The following is an 18432-nucleotide window of genomic DNA, read 5'->3' on the forward strand; positions in this document are numbered from 1 at the left end:
ATTACATCCTGCCCTACTTCTGAAATAAGTTTGGTCTAGATATCACAAATTGAATTTGTCTTTGATTACACGGGGTAAACAATGAAGCAGAGCGTTTACTCTCCCTGAGAAAAGCAAATCTTTTATATTAAACCTTCTGGAGTTTACAGTGCGCTCTGCGCCAGAGTCTCTGTCCACAGTGCGGTCCTGAACTGCTGCTGGTCACACACACCTTTGCCATAAGCAGCCGGAGGAGCAGAAATGTCTTGTAGTAACAAACCACCATGTGTGTGATTGGTACACTTCAATACCTCTCCCCTTTGCTACTGCTAACACTTTCCTCTCCCTCTATCACACACAGGTACACACAGAAACTCACCTGGCGCCAGACTGGCTGGACATAATGTTACGTAATTTGTGCACACAGGTATGGAACAAAGCACACACACATTTACTGTATATTCTGTTAGAGTAACACACAATCTCAGTAACTTTCAACCTATTTTGTGCTGTTTTGACAACAATAATTGTGGGGACAAATGATTTATCAGAAGCCAGATATCTGGATATAACAGAGATAGAATAACAGATGAAAATCCTTACGATCTTTAGATATCACATGTTGTTGTCATTCTCAAATAGAGACCACACATTGTCATGAGAAAAAAATAGTGAGAGATGGCAGGCAAGGGGTTAATATAAGTAAGGTAATAGGGTGGGCTGTGTTTTCCCTGAGACAGTCAGCTCCTCCTTAACTGGTTCTGTGAATGGGCCAGTGAGGCAGTAGGGTATGAATGGCGGAGGGATCCACTGGTACTGCCGTGTATGGGAGCCGCCAGCTCTCGATTACTCACTCCCACTCCCTCAAGGGCCGTCTGCAATGCAGCTGTCCTGTGAGCCTGTGCTTCGCTGTGCCCTACTTTATCCTGTCAATGCTCAAGCACTGCAGCAACGCTTCCCCGGCAGCGCACACACACACATATATACAAATAGACAATGACCTGCATGCTCATTACATTCCAGTGAACATGCCTACAGTAGGTCCTCTGACTCATGGACTTCATTTGAATTTTTAACAGAATGGAAATTTGCCAACCCTGCAGCATCTATTGTTGTATGTAGAAGACCTCCACAGTGCTGAGCTACAAAAGCTTTGTTACTGTAAGGAGATCACACAAAACAATTTTACCAATCTCATGGTCCAAATGTGTGCATTTGCAGTGTTGTAAACACAATAACTTATCTATTAGCTGAGTGTAATATATGCAAAATGAGACAATGAGGCTTTCTCTCACTGAACTGACCTTAAAATGAGGCTTTAAATAACATTTGGTGTTTAATTTGCACATCTGAGGACAACAGACTGCAAAGTGAAAGTGAAGAAGTCTCACTCAACACATTCTGACACAACAAAGTTAACTCTTAAATCACTTCTCTTGGTAACACCAAGTGGCCCTGGGAAGTATGGTTGAAATCAGTAACACAACTTTACCGCAAATATTTTTTTTAGATATTAATATTCTTCAGAATGTAGTAATATTGAGCAAAGTCACATTTTTTATAGTTTAATAACAACAGTTTTGATCCATTAATTGCAATGGGCATTGCAATACATTAGGCACAACAAGAAACAAGATCTAAAATTAAATAGATTTTTTGAACTGTTGCCCACCACTCGTACCAACAAGAGGTGTTATTCTGATAACAAGGTTTCGAAGGTTCTTTCTAACACTCACTTATGCAATCTCAGCAGCCATATCAAGAATATTTCCATGACCTTTATCATGTTTGGTCAAGTGTCAAACAGCCAGCATGTTTTATGGCTAGAAACACATTTCACACATTTCATATTCAACTCATTATCTTCTTGTTTTCAAGAAAGTATGTAGGTTAGCTTGGTTTGTACCCCTGTCTGATATCATCCCAATAGTCAGATTTTAGCATTGTACGCTCCTGCAAACCACTGATATGTTCAATTTGTATGTTATGATTGTCACGGATGTCTTTATGTTTTAATCTTCAATGTTATGTTGTGATATATGTGCTGTGGTTAATGCATCTTATTGTTTAGGCACAAAAAGCACTTGGTCAGGGTCAGAAAAACATCATGTTTTGGCCCTAAAATACCTGGTTTGGAGCCCACAAACACAGCTGGAATTGTACCAACATCTCCTTAAAAAATGCCCAGTTTAGTTGCCATAAACACGGCTCGAAGTGTCTTGATGCCTCATGAAAAATACTCAGTTTTGTCACCAAGAACATGGCTGGAAATATCCAGACGTTTCTTAAAAATACTTGGTTTGGTCACCACTAACAGGGCTGGAAATATCCCGACATCTCACTACAAAATAGCTGGTTTGGTCAACTTAAACATGGTGGGAAATGACCCAACGTTTCTTAGAAATACTTGGTTTAGCAACTCAAACAGGGTTGGAAATGTCCCAACGTCTCATTAAAAAATACCCAGTTTGGTTGAATCCAATGTGGCTGGAAATAACCTGACCTCTCATTAAAAATACCTGGTTTTGTCACCATGAACACAGCTGGAAATGTCCCGACCTGTTGTTTAAAATACTTGGTTTTGTCGTCAAAAACACAGCTGGAAATGTCACATCTCCTTAAAAATACCCAGTTTGGTTGCCATAAACACGGCTGGAAACGTCTTGACGTCTTGTTAAAAGTATGCAGCTTTGTCACCAAGAACATGTTTGGAAATGTCCCAGTGTTTCTTAAAAAAATACCTGGTTTGGTCACCACTAACAAGGTTGGAAATGTCCCAACGTCTCGTTACAAAATACCCAGTTTGGTCGGCTTAAATAAGGCTGAATATGACCTGACCTCTCATAAAAAATAGCTGTAAATGTCCCAATGTCCCATTAAAACATACCTCGTTTGGTTACCAAGAACATGGCTGGAAATGTTCCAATGTTTCTTAAAAATACCTGGTTTGGTGACCACAAATAAGGTTGGAAATGTCCCTATGTCTAGTTACAAAACACCCGGTTTGGTCGACTCAAATGTGGCTGGAAATGACCCAACCTCTCGTTAAAAATATCCAATTTTGTTACCAAAAACACAGCTGGAAATGTCCCAGTGTCTCATTAAAACATACCTTGTTTGGTCACCAAAATCAAGACTGGAAATGTCCCAATATCTCATTAAAAAACACCCAGTTTGGTCGACTCAAATGCGGCTGGAAATGACCAGACCACTCGTTAAATAAACCTGATTTTGTCACCATAAACACGACTGGAAATGTCCAAACATCTCATTAAAAAATGCCCAGATAAGTTAGCATAAACACAGCTAGAAATGTCCTGACGTCTCATTCCAAAATACCCGGTTTGATTGACTCAAACACAGCTGGAAATGACCTAATCTCTCATTAAAAATACCCGGTTTTGGTTGCCAAAAACAAGACTGGAAATGCCCCAATGTCTCGTTAAAAAATACCTGCATCGGCTGCGAAAAACAAGGCTAAAAATGTCTCGACATCTCATTAAAAAACACCTGGTTTGGTTGCCAAAAACAAGACTGGAAATGCCCCAATGTCTTGTTAAAACATATCCGCTTAAAAAAATGTCAGATCACAATTTATGTTTTGGCACTTTCTTAAGCACTTAATAATATCCTGCAGACTTTGTTTGTCTCCAGAGAAAGTTAATGCATGTGAATGTGTAAGCTGTGACAAATTGGTTTAAAGCAAAGCCAGAGAGAGGATTTGTAATGCATGATGGTCCAGCGGACCATTAATCAAAATTAACAAAATCAATAAGGCCACGGGAGATTTGGAGAGCCAGATAGAAGAATTAGGAGTTACACAGAGAAGTAAAGAGTAAAGAAAACAGAGGAGGAAGAAAATGAGTGAGGACAGATAGTAAGAGTCAGGGCAAAGGGAGCAAAGCTAACGTACAAACCGAGGAGAAACCTACCATCCAGCGAGAGCCAGTCGTGCTGAGATGATGGCAGTGAGGGAAGAGCGCGGGCCTTGTACTCAAACACCACCGAGTTGGAGATGATCTGGTTACTGACAGCCACCTGCAGCGTCACCAGACCTGTGTCATGAGCTGAAGAGGGAGAGGATGATGATTGTTCAGTTCACATCAAACACAATGTCATTATTATGTGGTCAGATTTGTTTATCAGTGGTGACTAGCTCAATTTTCCATGCATGACTACTGTCAACACAACCAAAAAATATAATTTAGGGCTTAAATCACATAGCTACGTTAGAATAATATTAACATTATTACAGCTACTCACAAGTTGCTACGTGGGGCTTAAAGGGACAGTTCACCCCAAAATCAAAAATACATATTTTTTCTTTTACCTGCAGTGCTGTTTATCAGTATAGACTGTTTTGGTGTAAGTTGCAGAGTGTTGGAGATATCGGTTGTAGAGATGTCTGCCTTCATATATAGCTCGGTATCAAAAAAGAGTTCCTACATGAAACTGCTCACAACAAGGTCTGTGAATTATCTTGAGTAATCAGGTCATGATTTCGGGAAAGAGACATTGCTGTTGAGTTTTTCAAAATGTATTGTTTTGGTGCTTTGAGCTTCACAAGCTGAGTGCCATCTAGTTCCATTATACTGGAGAGAAGGCAGACATCTCTACGGCTGATAACTCCAACACTCTGCAACTCACACCAAAACAATCTAGACTGATAACAGTACTACTAAGTAAGAGGAAAAATATGCATTTTCTATTCTGGGTTGAAGTGAACCTTTAATCTGCTACATCTTTAATTTATTTGACTAAACATATTTTTAACAGTTTAAAAGACATACTGTAGTTTTTTTATACAGGGACTAAACAGTATGCAACAGGTAAACACTGGTTTAGATAGTATTTTAATATCTAAATGTTGACGTTAATTTGAAAAGTGATACTTCTCTTAAAAACAATGTGTAACATCTATAATGAATACACAAAAAATCCTGCTGACCAGATGACCCGCATATTGTAAACCTGCGAACTATTGCTTCAAACAAATAGATGAAAGCTATATGATATCTGTGATAGCTGAAATATGTAAGACCCTCCTAACGCCCCCACCCTGAAAACAACAACACAGACAACATAAAAGGAATGTAAAATGTATTTTTGATAGAAGCTGGCCTGTTGCTGAAGGTAAAAAAGTGAAATGCCAGTAAAGTCATCTTCTCTGATGCTTCATGAATAATGTGAAATCGTCCCTTCTCCTCTTTGATGTGTGTGTGAGCACAATCTTGTCTTACCTGGGCAGTAGCAGCGCAGCACCCCTGGTTGGATGAGAGATGCTGGGACTGAGATCTGGTCAAACAGGCAGCTGTAGTTTGAGCTGGCCTCTTGCCAGGGCCCGGTGATCAGCACCTTAACTCCACCCTAAGAAACAATGGGTATAATGGTAAATGGACTGCAGTTATGTAGTGCCTTTCTACCTTGCCGAACAGACCACTTTACAATTTTCCCCTTATTCACAGATCCATACACCACAGGTCCTGGAGCTGACATGCAAGGCACTGGTCTGCTTATCAGGAGCAGGTTGGAGTTCATTGTCTTGTGGACAGGAGGTGCCAGGGATCGAACTGCCAACCTTGTGATTAGAGGATGACCTGCTCTATCTTCTAAGCCACAGCCGCCCAGAAGTAAAGCAATTTAAAACAACTCATAACACCATTGCCAAATCAGGTTTAAGCATCCCTACTTCCATTATTTGTTGTTACCCTGACATCTAGCGGGCAAAGATAGGAATGACACCACAGAAAAGAAAACAACTGATGCTGATCTCTGCTGCCATCGTGCGGACAACCAGCATTATTTCACTTTACCTATTTTTGTACAAAGCTCAACCAACACTAGTGTTAAAATGTGGTGCTGCCCTCCAGAGGTTGGAGGAGGGTATTACGGCTGACAACATAATTGTAATAATGAAAGGACATAAAGAAAAGTGCATTGCAGTCTTGTCAGAGAGTGATGACAACAGGGAATCTGATGCACAATAAATTAGGAGGTCTACGTATTTTTGGTACAATATTTCAGTAAAATAGTTTTAGGACTCATCTACAATGCTGCAGCCATTCTTGTCTGCCTGTGTAAGGTTTTTCAATTATATTTCAATTATTCAGCTGATGCTAAATACTGTTATCAAGTTAGATTTATCCAGCACACCGGTAACAGACAGATGGGTTTTCCAGTTCTGGTGTCTTAATTTGCACTTGTCATAGTGACTTGCTCGCACGCCATTCCCTTTGTTGTGCTAACCCCAATATTTGCTTATTGTGTTTTATGTCATAGGCCCACAAATATTTATCCATATTTCATAACTATAAGACTTTGATCCTCCGCCTGACTCTCCCTGTGTCCAAGACTATTCATTATTTTAAACTGTCTAGGCTATTTAATTGCTCTATATCATCACGCTACTATTAATATAAGCAGTTTATTTTATACAAAGTTGTAAACACTGTGTGTGAATGCATGGCTGGGCCAGACCTGAACAGCACTGGATCTGAAATGAACTGTAATAAACTGGAGCTTCCGTGCTTTGATTACCTGCTGTGAAACAACATGACCCTAACCCATTTAAAATGCCTTTAATTTTAATTCATCCAAAGATGGAACACCGTGCCGTCATAAACATCCTCCTCTGGCTCCCTATGACTGGTGGTATGTTTTTCAAGTTGACATGCAGTTTTCAGCACTAACACTGTGCACATCTTAATCTGCCCATCCTAATCTGAAAATGATTCTCTTTGGAAAACATTTCACATGTCATTTCATCATCAGTTTGAGAAGTTTCAGCAGCCATTTTGGTACGTGTTTTGCCTCTGGGAAAATGTTCTATTTTAATACGAACACAAGGGTGTAGGTATGGTTTCAGAAGAAAAAAAAATGAAAGCTGTTTGAATGCTATCTTCTGAATTTATGTGCAATTTATGTGAATATTATGATGAACAAAGAAGCTGTGTAAAATGCCATGTTTTCAACACAATAACCCTAAATCATATTTAGTCTGTTGATAGAGATTTGACATTCTATGATCGACAATGTATTTGTATCTTTACTAAAAAGTGCACTGTTTGTAAGTATTGTCTGCAGCTCTTAAAGGGCCAGTAAACTTTAGCAGAGTTGCTTGTCGGATGTTCAAACAGCTTCAGAAACTCCCTTCCCCCTTTTTGGCGTCAGATATTCATATGACTGTGTCTAACCATTTCTATTTCAGGAAACCGCTGATCTGACTTTCACACCCACTTCACACTGTGATTGGCCATGTGAGCAGAGGTGAGAAAGTAAGTTCTAAACTTCTCTTTCAGTCTCTCTTTCTGAATTTGTGTCACTTCTTGTGTGTACAACAGAATGCAACATTTCAATGCCTTCCAGGACAGGCTGTCTAAAAATAGCATTTGCAAAGTGAGGGGGGACATGTCCCTCTATCCCCAGTGGAAATTACGCCCTAGTATAAATGACATAAATTCAAGCTGAACAGAGCCGCAGTTGTGTCATAGGCAAAGTACAAACTGTTTACAGCCTCCTTTCAAACAGGGCTGAGTGTTTGATAATCAAGTGATAAAAGAATTGATTAAAGGGTCGGGTTTTATCAGGTCTGTTGTTTTTATGCCTCTACATCAGTGAAGCATGGAGATTGTTTTTTGACTTGTGTATACTTTAAAGCTAACATCTTAGTTTGTCATCTGCCTTGTTATTTACCTCTGTGTCTACAAATGAAAGTACATATTGACATTTTTGTTGCAAGGCGGTCCAATTATTGATTGAAGAAACTAAAACAAAACCTTTCCTAAACTGTTGAAAATACACCCTTTCTGCAGATCAGCCGTAAAGCTGGAATGCAGGAGTTTTGTCGCCCTCCGGTGGCAGTGAAACTAATTACACAGACACTGTGTGCTTATGATGTATGTCTGCAAGTGAGTTTGCCACTCCCCCCCCCCCACTCTCAAGAGCGCTTTCTTCAAGTCTTTTTTTTTACTTAAATCCTTCCTCTGAACACTATGTTTTTGTTTTTTATCTGAAGCATCCACTCAAGAAACAATTCTTTGGCTTGGAGGATTTCCCACCATACTCATCTTCTCTGTCACAATAGTCTCTCCCCCCTTTCTGCCCCCTTTAGATCTGGTTGATTAACCAGTCCATCCAGGAACAATTAACGCAAATTCAGCCAGACCTTGTGAATTCTCTGCGACCTTGTAATTTTGTCCAATCACTGCAACTTTACCACATATCTGATCATTTAAAATGGGTAAAATCTCAATTCATTGTAGAGCTGTGTGAAGCATATTGATCCGCACAGCACCTTCTTGCACCCCTCTGTTTATCATGAGACTACTGCTGCTTCTGTGACAGAGTCATAGACACAGTGACAGATATAACTATTAGCATCACACTGTTTAAAGGATTTCCTTCTTTCAGCAAAATCCTAAATGATTGAGTTGTTTTTTTTTCCACCTGGACCTTTATGCTCTGCCATTTCTCCTCTAATCATCACGCTGTAACCTGTGACAGGCTGTTATGATACCAGAACTATCACACATTCACATATATGTAGTTTTTTCTCAAGCTGCAAGCGTCACGTAGGTTTACATTACCAAAGATTTATGACAAGATCACTTGATGACAGCGACTCCCGTGTGCGCACCGTAAGAGAGGAGAAGGAGAGACGCTGTGCTGCTGCCAAAGGAGCTGCTGAATGAGTTCCCTCTGAGCGGTAAGTCGCTAAAAGAGTCTGAGATGTCTGGGGCTGTTTATAAAACATTCAGGAAGCCACAGTTTATTCCACACTACTGAAGCTGCTCCTCTTTTTGGAACCACCGCAGAGACGGTAATAATTTCGCTTTCAGCCATGCTTGGTGTTGCTGTGGCTATCACGAGTATCACAGTATGAATTTTTCATATCATATTAAAAATTACACCGGTATTATCGTGAATGAGATGACATGGGACAGCCCTACAGCACGCATCACAATTATTTAGAAAATCTGCTGTGAAATCAGACATTTCAGGCCGCAACAATGACAAAAACATCCCGGGAAATCCCCGGAGGGACTGTCACCACACACACCACAGCTCTATGGCAAAATACAGAGAACTTTTCCTGGTGGTGATGGGCTTATTCAGCATTGTGTGAAATCGTTTTGAATGTAATGGACTTTTATTAACATCTTAAAGTAACCTTAAATAAGGCCAGTCATTATCAGTTTATACTGAGTTTTGGAAATAAAAGAAAAGAAAAAAAGAACATAAAAGTGTTTAATATGATCTCCATCAGTATTTAATGTCCTTAAGCATCCAAACAGTTTTTATATTTCCTGTTCCAAGGAGACACTCACTATTGTTGGGAATAGAATGATTTTATGTGTTTTACTATAAGTTGTGTTTCACTATATAAGTTTTAGATGTGTGAACAATGAGAATACTGAGATGATTTCAGCTGATCTGAATGTGTTTGCTTTGCAGAAGTGGAGAAGTACAGGAGAGGAAGAGACATGAAGTCTGAGGAGCACATACCGCAATGCTTAGATAATTAGTTTCATATATGGTAAAAAGAATAGAAAGTGATATACAGATAGTAAGGTACAGCACGTGTAGGGAGTTGTGTTGTTCTCTTGTCTTTCAAAACAGGAACCACGCCCCCACCGCCAGCGGGAAGGAGTCAGATTAACACGAGGCAGGGGCGTGGTGTGGTGAAGGAGGAAGTGGAACTGCCAATGAGAAGAGGACAACGCCTTGCGTGCACAATGACACTCTGTTACGCTCAAATATACTGGGTCAGGGAAAGGACAGGAGGTCAGACTTCGTGAACTGACACACCTTTGTTGTTCGTCAGGGACGTGAAGTTGAGACCCAGAGCTCTGTAATTTTATTCCTTTACTGCTTAATAAACTACATTAACTGAGACCGAATATCTTCTCCTATTGCTTCATTAAAGAACACGCAGGACTGAGCTCACACATAGCACATTGGAGAGTAGGATGAGACTCTTAGTCCAACACTATCAACGAGGGAAACAACTAAAACACCTCAAACTAACTTAAGTGTGACTGTCAGATCTGGCATCTTAACCATTTGGAAATTAAAATGGTGACGTTTCCATCCTTAAATTAGACATCCCATTTTGCCCAAATTTGTTTGTCCTGGGTGATCCTGTCCCTTTAAAACCCTTGCCTGCACCCCAGGCAGACTGGGTCCAGACATCCCTCATGCTAAAAACTTATTACAACCGAATGGAAGGTGATCACCTTACCGCCAGCTAGGGTGTGGTTTTCAACTGGGTATTATGGCTGCACACGAGGGCCTCTCCTTAAGGCTTATTAATTAGGTGGAGAAATACCATGCTAAGTGGGTGAATTAGATCTCCTTCATTAAAGGTCCTTGGCGTAACTATATGACACCATACTGGCTCACATCTTTAAAAATTATTTAGAAATGTGTCATGTGACATTCAATTATTTTCACACTCTCAGCATTGTCTTCTAACTATACAACTGTGTAACCTCTCTAGTCCTTGTACCCTACGGTGAAGTTTCCTCAACTATCCATTATAATCACTGAAAATGAATTATTAATTACAAGATCACATGTGATCACATTTGAAAATCAGTAGTTTATATAATTGAGCTTAACCTGTTTAAAACCTGTTTAGCTGCTCTAGCTTGAAATGCAAAATTGAGTTTAAAATCTGTTGAGCAGAGATCTTGTGACCTAATATCACAGCACTGGCTGGTATATAAATAAAATGTCACAACTAGAAAAAATGATGGCCCAAACAATCCCTAAAACCAAACAAAAATAGAGAGCCCTGTCACTCACCTCAGGGTAGGACCACTCAGGGGAGTAGTCAGTGACCATGAAGAGCCGGCCTGTGGCCTGAAGCATTCCCAGAGCCCCCTGGGCGACAGCTGCAGACACCACCTCTGCTACATTCATGTAGGACAATGAGCCTGCCTCCGCTGTGTTTCCCCCTGCTGCAGCCCCTCCACTCAGAGACTGAGGGCTGCAGCAGGGCTGAAGGCAGAGCTCTGAGGGGCTGTAGCCGGAGCCCCTGGCCCCTCCATCTTCCTGGCCCTGCTGGGGGGCCCCACCACCTGCGTTCTGACTATCGGAGCTGTGGGATGTGACTAGCTGGTGAGCATACAGGGCCCCTCCGGCTGACATGGTGGTTCCACTGCCATCCACTGAGATGAAGTCATTGATGAGGTCAGAGAACTGGTTTCCAAAAGAGATGTCAAAGTGATCCAGACTGATCTCCATGCCTGTTCCTCCTGCTCCTCCATTACTGGCCGCTCCACCGAGGCCTTGGTGGGTTCCGACAGCATTGTAGAGTCCCTGGACCATACTGGTGCCTTGGAGGAGAGGCTGCAGCTGCTGTTGCTGCTGGGAACGGTTGCTGCCATCACTGTTGTTGTTGCCATTATGAATTGCTACCCCTTCTCCTGCACCTCCAGTCCCTCCTGCACCACCATCCGAAGCCTGCTGCAGATAGTGCTCCGCACCCTCTCCGTTTCCCGCCCCACAGGCCTGAATGTGGTCTCCTGGCTTGAGAAGATTCTCAGCTCCATTCTCCGTGGCTCCAGCCTGAGCTGAATTCACATTGCCTGGTTGCTCTAAACCTACCACATCCTCGTGCTCATTGCCCAGCCCAGGAAAGCTCCCCTGGTACTGTAGCAGCTGGAGGGAGCCAGCCTGGCCAGTCCCCTCTGTGGGTGAGCCTCCATTACAGTTGGCCCTGTGCTGGGTCTGGTGTGCCTGGTGGTGATGGTGGAGGTGGCCGTTGCTACCGGGGGAGTCCGTCTTCACCACCTGCAGCCCCATATAAGCTCCAGAGTCGTGGGAGTTGTGCTCCATCATATGTGTTTTCTGGCCCATGCTTGGCCTCCCCTGCTGGGCCTGGCTGGTCTGAGAGGAATCCTGGAGGAAGAAGCTGGGGGAACGATTCTGGTGTTGCATGTGAGGACTGGACATGGCCTGAGCATAGCTCACTGTGGTAGCACTGGAAGAGTAGTCCTGCTTGGCATCAATAGCACTGAAATCCATCTGTTCCAGGGTGGTGCTGGGACTCAGACCCCCACCAGAAGGAAGCAGGGAGCCTGCTGGGGTCAGAGTCAGGCTGCCCTGGCCTGAACCAGCACCAGATGACACAGACACCCCGCTGCCACAGTTTACCACTGGCCCCACCTGGTAGCCGCTCTCCTTGGCCAGCTGCTGCTCAAAGGACGTGTCTTCTGTCTTGATGTTCTTTACCAAAGCTGAGCTGAAGGTGTAGCCATTGTCTGACATGGTGGGGGAGCGCTGCAGGCTGCCGTTGGTGCAACTGCTGCCACCGGAGGAAGATGAGGTTGAGGAAGAGTTGCCCTCTGTCTTCATTGCACTGCCTCCATATGTCTGGCCCTGTTTGGGGTTGTTTAGGAAGCAGTCAGGGTCAAAGTTCATATTGGTCTCTGGGATCTTGATGTTTCCAGTGTCCAGACTGCTGGAGAGCACCAGTTCCTCAGACACCCCAGCTGAAGACAGCATGGACAGACTGTCTCCTGCAGCTGTAGTCCCAGACTCCCCTACTCCTCCACTGGGGAAGGCAAATTTGTGACGATCAGACAGCACCAAGCCCTGTGAGGTTGCATCTGCACCCATCAGGTGAGTGTTGGGACCCCCAGTAGGAGACATGCTGTAGACAGGATCTCCAGTGACCTCAGACATAAAGACACTCTGGGACAGGCCAGACATGACGGAGGCCACGTGGCTCATCCCTGTCACCACAGGGCTGTCAGCCATGTCTGGATCGCTGTTGAGGCCGCTGCTGATGGACACGGGGGAGTTCTGCGTGGTGTCGGGGACTTCAACCTGGTTTGTGGATGACACCTCTGTGCTGTTCTGGTGCAGCAGGACAGGCTTGTGGACTTTGCCGTTGCGCTTCTCCCTGGCACTGCCCCCTCCGCCTCCTCCCCCAGAGCTTTTGCCTCCACCATGGGCACTGTGCTCGGTCTTCCCCTCCGACACATCGTTGTTTTGCACCTCAGAGTGAGCACTGCTGTAGCCCCCTGAGCGAGGGTCCACCTTAGGGGAGATGATGCGGTGTTTGGCGCTGTTGCATTTGTGGTGCACACTGCTCCCCGCACCTAAATGAGGACAAAGAGAGAAAAGAGGTTGGGGATTTGGATGGCTGAGAGGGGCGCAGGAAGGGAGAAAAGGAAATGTACTATCGATCTCCATATACTTAAGAATTGGGCAATACTACTGTTCAACGAGCAGAGACAAAGATGGATGATTTGTTTGTTTTTGTATTTATCAGTTTGAGAAAGACAATGATAAAACTATCCTTTCCTTTTAGTTACAGTGAGTAAAATGTATGGGAAGTTTTGCATGGTTTGTCACCTTAAGTCATCAGAAATAAAAACGCAACTGGCGGTTATCCAGGGTAATTTGTTTTAGAAATTAATAAACCACAGCTCTACATTCTTTTCCTGAGTGACAGCCTATAGTGAAATTACACAGCTGAAAGTATTTGATTAGCATAACATTCGGGAACAGCTGGGCTCTTTCAGATATGGCCCTGACACAGTTATCAGCAAACAAAAATAATAAGCCAATAACCCTGAAACTCAATTTCACTATAAATCGCCTACCAATAAAAGACCTCAGGCACCTTCTCTGATCTACCATATAACAAACAGTATCTTTATGGCCTTTTTGTTCCTCTTGCTGAATTTTCCAGCTCTCTCTTGAGAGCAAACTCCCTCCTTTCCTCCCACTAGCCCTTACCCAGGGTGCCCGTGCAGAGGCAGTTGTGAGTCCGGGGAGGTGGCTTAGTTTGGTGGCTGTCCAGAATCTGTTGCACTAGCTGCTCCACTGAGAAGCCAGAGCTGCTGTTCCCATTGCTGCAAGTCCACTTGATGCCATGAACTGCCGGGAGAGAGGAGGAGACAGAGATGTCAGCCAGCCCAACAGACCACCAGCCACGCCAACCCCCCGCCCCACCCTCTGCCCTCCCTGTCTCTCTGCCAGTATAATTCATGCTGGTCACCTCTCTGAAAGTTACCATGGTGCATCAGAGAAATTAATACTGTTTTTTCCTGAAGCAAAATAAACAACCCACTGACTGCCCTCAGGTAAGATGGTATAGTAGTTTCATTAGTAGAGTTTGAGTGGCGCCATCTTTTAGTTCTCTATCATGTATTCTCCCTCAACTTGAACCAGAAGTGGAGCCAGATGTTGTAAACATTCAGGGCTCACACCAAACCTAAGGGCGTCCAGGGGCATGATCCTCCACAGAGATTTCTTTCTCACTGACAGCAGCTTTATGCACTATTATTCAAGCCATTTGAGATAATACAATGCCTAATAACTCAAGTTGTTCCAATACCGATACCTGTTTTGGAAACGCCTCTGGTACTGCCTTAAATGCTGGATCAGGTTTCAGCAAATATGCAAGTGGAATTTTTCAATAAAGTTTAAAAAGTATTTCCACACCCGAAAACTAGAATTACTGCTTTGCGGTTGTATGCCTCAACGAACCTGACAAGTTGCGCAGTTAACATCCATGCCTGTTACAACATGGATGCTTCACACACATCTGCCCCCCGTCAACACAGAAGATCTACACAATTAGCACATCATTTTGATTTCATTTTTGAGTCCAAGTGGACATTCATGCCAAATTTGAGGAAATTCCCTTAAGGTGTTCTTGAGATATCGTGTTCACAAGAATGGGACGGATGGCTGGACGGACACAAAACCCGAAAAAGCTCCGGCCCGGAGGTATAAAAACAGCAGTTTTCCTGGTAGTCAGTTCGTCTTTGCTGCTCTTAAACAGTAGCCTACACAGGAAGTTGCGCTGTGCATCCACTGGCAACTACTACTTTGGAGCACCGAAGAAGTGACCTCTGGCAAATAGTGCCACGTTAGCCACAAAATGTCAGCAATTTGGCATTTTTACTGTAAAGTCCCACCATTAGTCATATTTTTATGACTGACAGTCAATTTAGATAATAAAAGACATTTGTTCCCTCTTTGTTTTCATTTTTTATAGAGGGTTCAACCTGAGTCATGCCATACAACAATCACCCATGCAGGGTTAATAGTATATTTATTTATAATAGTATTTTTTCAATGCAATGGTATTGGATCGGGACTCAGAACCGGCTGATGTGCAAGGAAAAAATGGTAATGGGGACATCTCTATTAAATCCATACATCATTTGTCACCAAGAAAAAAAGAATCCTGTTGAGCCTCTATCCTATCCTGTATCTAACTGTTCTCCAACTGTCTTTATCATTCTGAAACCAGAACACCACAAATGTTGAGGATGACTAATTTTCACTCCTGCCACCTAAAAAGAGGCAATAATTGTCTGATGTTACTATTTTTAGGTTACATAACAAAGGTAGGGTAGGAATTGGTGTCAACAGCATTACTAATCTTGACACCTATTTTTGTAATACTATAGTGGGAGTAGAGTTCACAGAATTAATGTTTAGCTGACAAATCTGCTCCATTTAAATCCATGCCATAATAATCTGGACTGCTCTAATTGCAAATCAAGTATCAGCAACAATGCCAAGTAAATGTGGTCGTCAATACTCTGAATTGAATATTAAGCCTGCAGAGGAACATTTACTCAATTAAACCCTTTTCTCACTGCACAAAAACCCCACTAACACCAGCTAACATCTGGCTTTGTTAATCAATGGGAAAGGAATCAGCATTCACTCCCAGGTCAAATGATTCTGCAGTTGTCCCGAGTGTTTATCAGCTCCACTCTGATCAGCTTTGATGGACAGGGATGGAAATGCAACATCTGGGGAGATGCACTAATTTTAGCCCCTTTGATGACAAGATGCAAAACGGCAGCCCACAAAATACCGCCCATCTCAGGTCCAAGCAGCATTTGAACGTCATTCCAAATTACTCCACATGAGTTTGAGAGAGAGAGACTGAATAAGAAAGAGATATAAAAACAAGTAACCACTGGAACACTTTCACAAGCCACCATGTTGCTCTCTACGGTTCTGGCCTGTCCATGATGCTGAACGTGACACACCAGGATAAAAAGCAAAACAAAACAGAAAGGCATACCAGTCTGCTGCAGATCTGGGCTACTGGCAGTAGTTTATTGCCTGTTTTTAGCAGGTTTTTCCGTGTCTAAAAAAACTGCATACACGCCCTAATTTGGGGGAAAAGGGGCATTAGCTACATATGATTTCTTTAGGGAGCAGCATAGACTCAGGGAGAACATTCATGGCAGGAGCCCCTGAAGCAACCCCCCGCTCTGCCCCTGCATTAAAATATAACTTTATATAATAACTCCAAACACCCTTGTCTTTTCTCCTTCTCCCTATGTGTCCTGTTTCCATAGTCCAGACTTGAACAGTCACTTTTCTTCAGCCTCCTCTCGCTGTTATACCTGTGTAACTTCTGCACTGCACTGCTTATTCTCTATTGTGCCTCTTCCCCTCCCAAGTGTCAGTGTCTGTTGCCACTCTGGCCTCCCCTCTGTGAGTGCTGACGAAGGTGACAGCACACCCAATCCTTCCACCCTCCACCCTTACCCCGACCTATGACTCTGTTCTGACAGGGAAAGCCTCTGGGGAGGAACGTCACCTAGCTGCTGCTGGATCTGCTGCTGCACCGCGGAAGAAAGAGAGGCTTTCTCCTGTAATGCTCCACTCCCCGCCTCAGTCACACCTCGCTAGCAACTCCTAATACTTTTCATCGCTCCACTTGCTAACCAGCCACCACTTTTGATGAGACAGATAGTGGTTTTAGTGGCGGTAAGGTGGTAGGAGACACCACTGAGTGATGCGGCGCTCAGGCTCTCAAGCGAGAAAAAAGGTAATATTTCAGAAGTGAAGCATATTTAGACTATCAAACAAAATCAAGCCTGCTTTAATTCAAGTTCCCTTCACTTCAGTACCTTATTTGGTTAAACATGCAGGAGAGAGATACATAAAAAGAGTCAGGTTTAGAAAACAGCGAGAATTTGCTTAGTGCATGTCTGTTTGCATACGAGATAAAAGGAGATGGAAACAGCGTAAGATGGTGAGGGTAATGCAGATTAAAGACAGAGTGAGTTAAGGCGAAGTGAAAAAAGCTGGGAAACATGATTGGATGACTGTGATAGGGATCTGACTTGAAAGCTTTAAGATCCTTTGGCAGATTACAGGCTGGTCACCAGCAGATGTCAGTAGAACTGCTGTGATCAAGCTGAGATCAGACGCTCCACAGACAACTCGCTGTGGCAGGTTATGGAAACATAAACAGGATTCATTTTTGATCTGCTATGAATTCAGATTTGTTCAGCCATTAATCTGGAGTGAGTGAGCTGGGAAAAAAAAGATTGGACACCAAATGTGACAGGGAAGTTTCATCTAATGTCACTGTAATTACTGCACAAATAATTGTGTCTGTCTGGAGATCCCATTAGACAGTGCAGCTTGAGTCACCGTTCACCTCCTGACAGTGTGTAATGCAAACAGTACAAATGAGATGATGGTAGCAATACTGACACGAAGATGATAGGGCCACAGGAATACTAAAAAACACTGTCATGAATCCCCTGCTGTGGCAAAGCCAGTAGGGAGGCTGTGGGACGGAAGAGCATCCTGATTCAGGAATGGTGACAGAGCAAGAGTGAGAGCCTAATGCAACAGCTTATGTCCACCATGTAGTGCCGTCCCTATTTGTCCAAACAATCTCATCTCCCCTCCACCCTGATCCTTCATGCCAGAATTGCCTCAGCCCTCTTCATCGAGACAGGCGTCACCCCCAGAGGCTCGGGGTTGTTGACGTACAGTTGCCACCGTGTCTGCCTGTCTGCTCTTCTCACTGAGGGTTATGTTCCAAAGCAGAAATGACAGGAGCAGTGCCACTAGGTTTAATCCCAGTGGCAGCAACAGCAGAGGCACCAAACAGCAACCTAGTCACATCATCATCCTGATGACTGCATCCTGTCATGAGTAGCATCGCACAGCCCTAATCACAAACATGGTTGATCTGTAGGACACATGCATACCCCATCTGGTTGCCTCTGCACCATTGGGCTCTATATGGGACAGTGGAGTACAATAGTTTACGTGATGGCCAGCCCTGTCTGTCTCGCCTTGGCCTGTTCTTCTCTGGCCCTGTCTGTCTAGCCCGGAGACAGGCCCTCTGTCTGTCTGAGTGTTTGTTAAAGCTGCTCATGCGCTATCTGTCAGCAGGCTAGGGGCATAGCTGGGGAGAGTGCTGCGTGTTTATAGCATTAGACCAAAAGAGTGAATCAAGCTGGCTGCCTTGTCTATAGAACTGTAGCGTGACTGAGTAGTGATGCCACTCTCTTACCCCTCTTTCCACTCCCTTGCTCCTTCTCTTTCTCATCAAACACCGCAGGGCGTTAAGGAGGACGAGGTCAGACAAGGCCATGTTTCACAGGGCTTATATTTGAACTGCCGTAGGCGAGCATCCGTGCATGTGAAAGTTTTTTG

The 18432-nt window shown here is 43.5% G+C and overlaps 1 protein-coding gene and 1 long non-coding RNA gene across 10 annotated transcripts in view; one reads left to right on the top strand and one right to left on the bottom strand.

Annotated features, from left to right (window-relative positions):
* The window catches only part of LOC144464136 (uncharacterized), a 31850-nt gene extending 26273 nt beyond the window's left edge, over nt 1-5577 (top strand). For both annotated transcript variants that reach the window (XR_013491930.1, XR_013491929.1), the window contains 2 exons: nt 341-406; nt 5445-5577. This is a non-coding gene — a long non-coding RNA (uncharacterized LOC144464136). The remainder of the gene's footprint in view (nt 1-340; nt 407-5444) is intronic.
* Nucleotides 1-18432, bottom strand: part of camta1a (calmodulin binding transcription activator 1a) — a 373492-nt gene that overhangs the window by 22920 nt on the left and 332140 nt on the right. For 6 of the 8 annotated variants that reach the window (XM_078169855.1, XM_078169850.1, XM_033630118.2 and 3 more), the window contains 4 exons: nt 13732-13872; nt 10786-13088; nt 5220-5346; nt 3912-4046 (listed from right to left, as the gene is read on the bottom strand). In XM_078169855.1, coding sequence (XP_078025981.1) covers nt 3912-4046; nt 5220-5346; nt 10786-13088; nt 13732-13872 — 2706 coding nt within the window. The remainder of the gene's footprint in view (nt 1-3911; nt 4047-5219; nt 5347-10785; nt 13089-13731; nt 13873-18432) is intronic. The other 2 variants (XM_078169853.1, XM_078169852.1) reach the window with 1 other exon arrangement.

The sequence above is a fragment of the Epinephelus lanceolatus genome, chromosome 8 (assembly GCF_041903045.1).
Source record: "Epinephelus lanceolatus isolate andai-2023 chromosome 8, ASM4190304v1, whole genome shotgun sequence".
NCBI classification, from domain to species: domain Eukaryota; kingdom Metazoa; phylum Chordata; class Actinopteri; order Perciformes; family Serranidae; genus Epinephelus; species Epinephelus lanceolatus.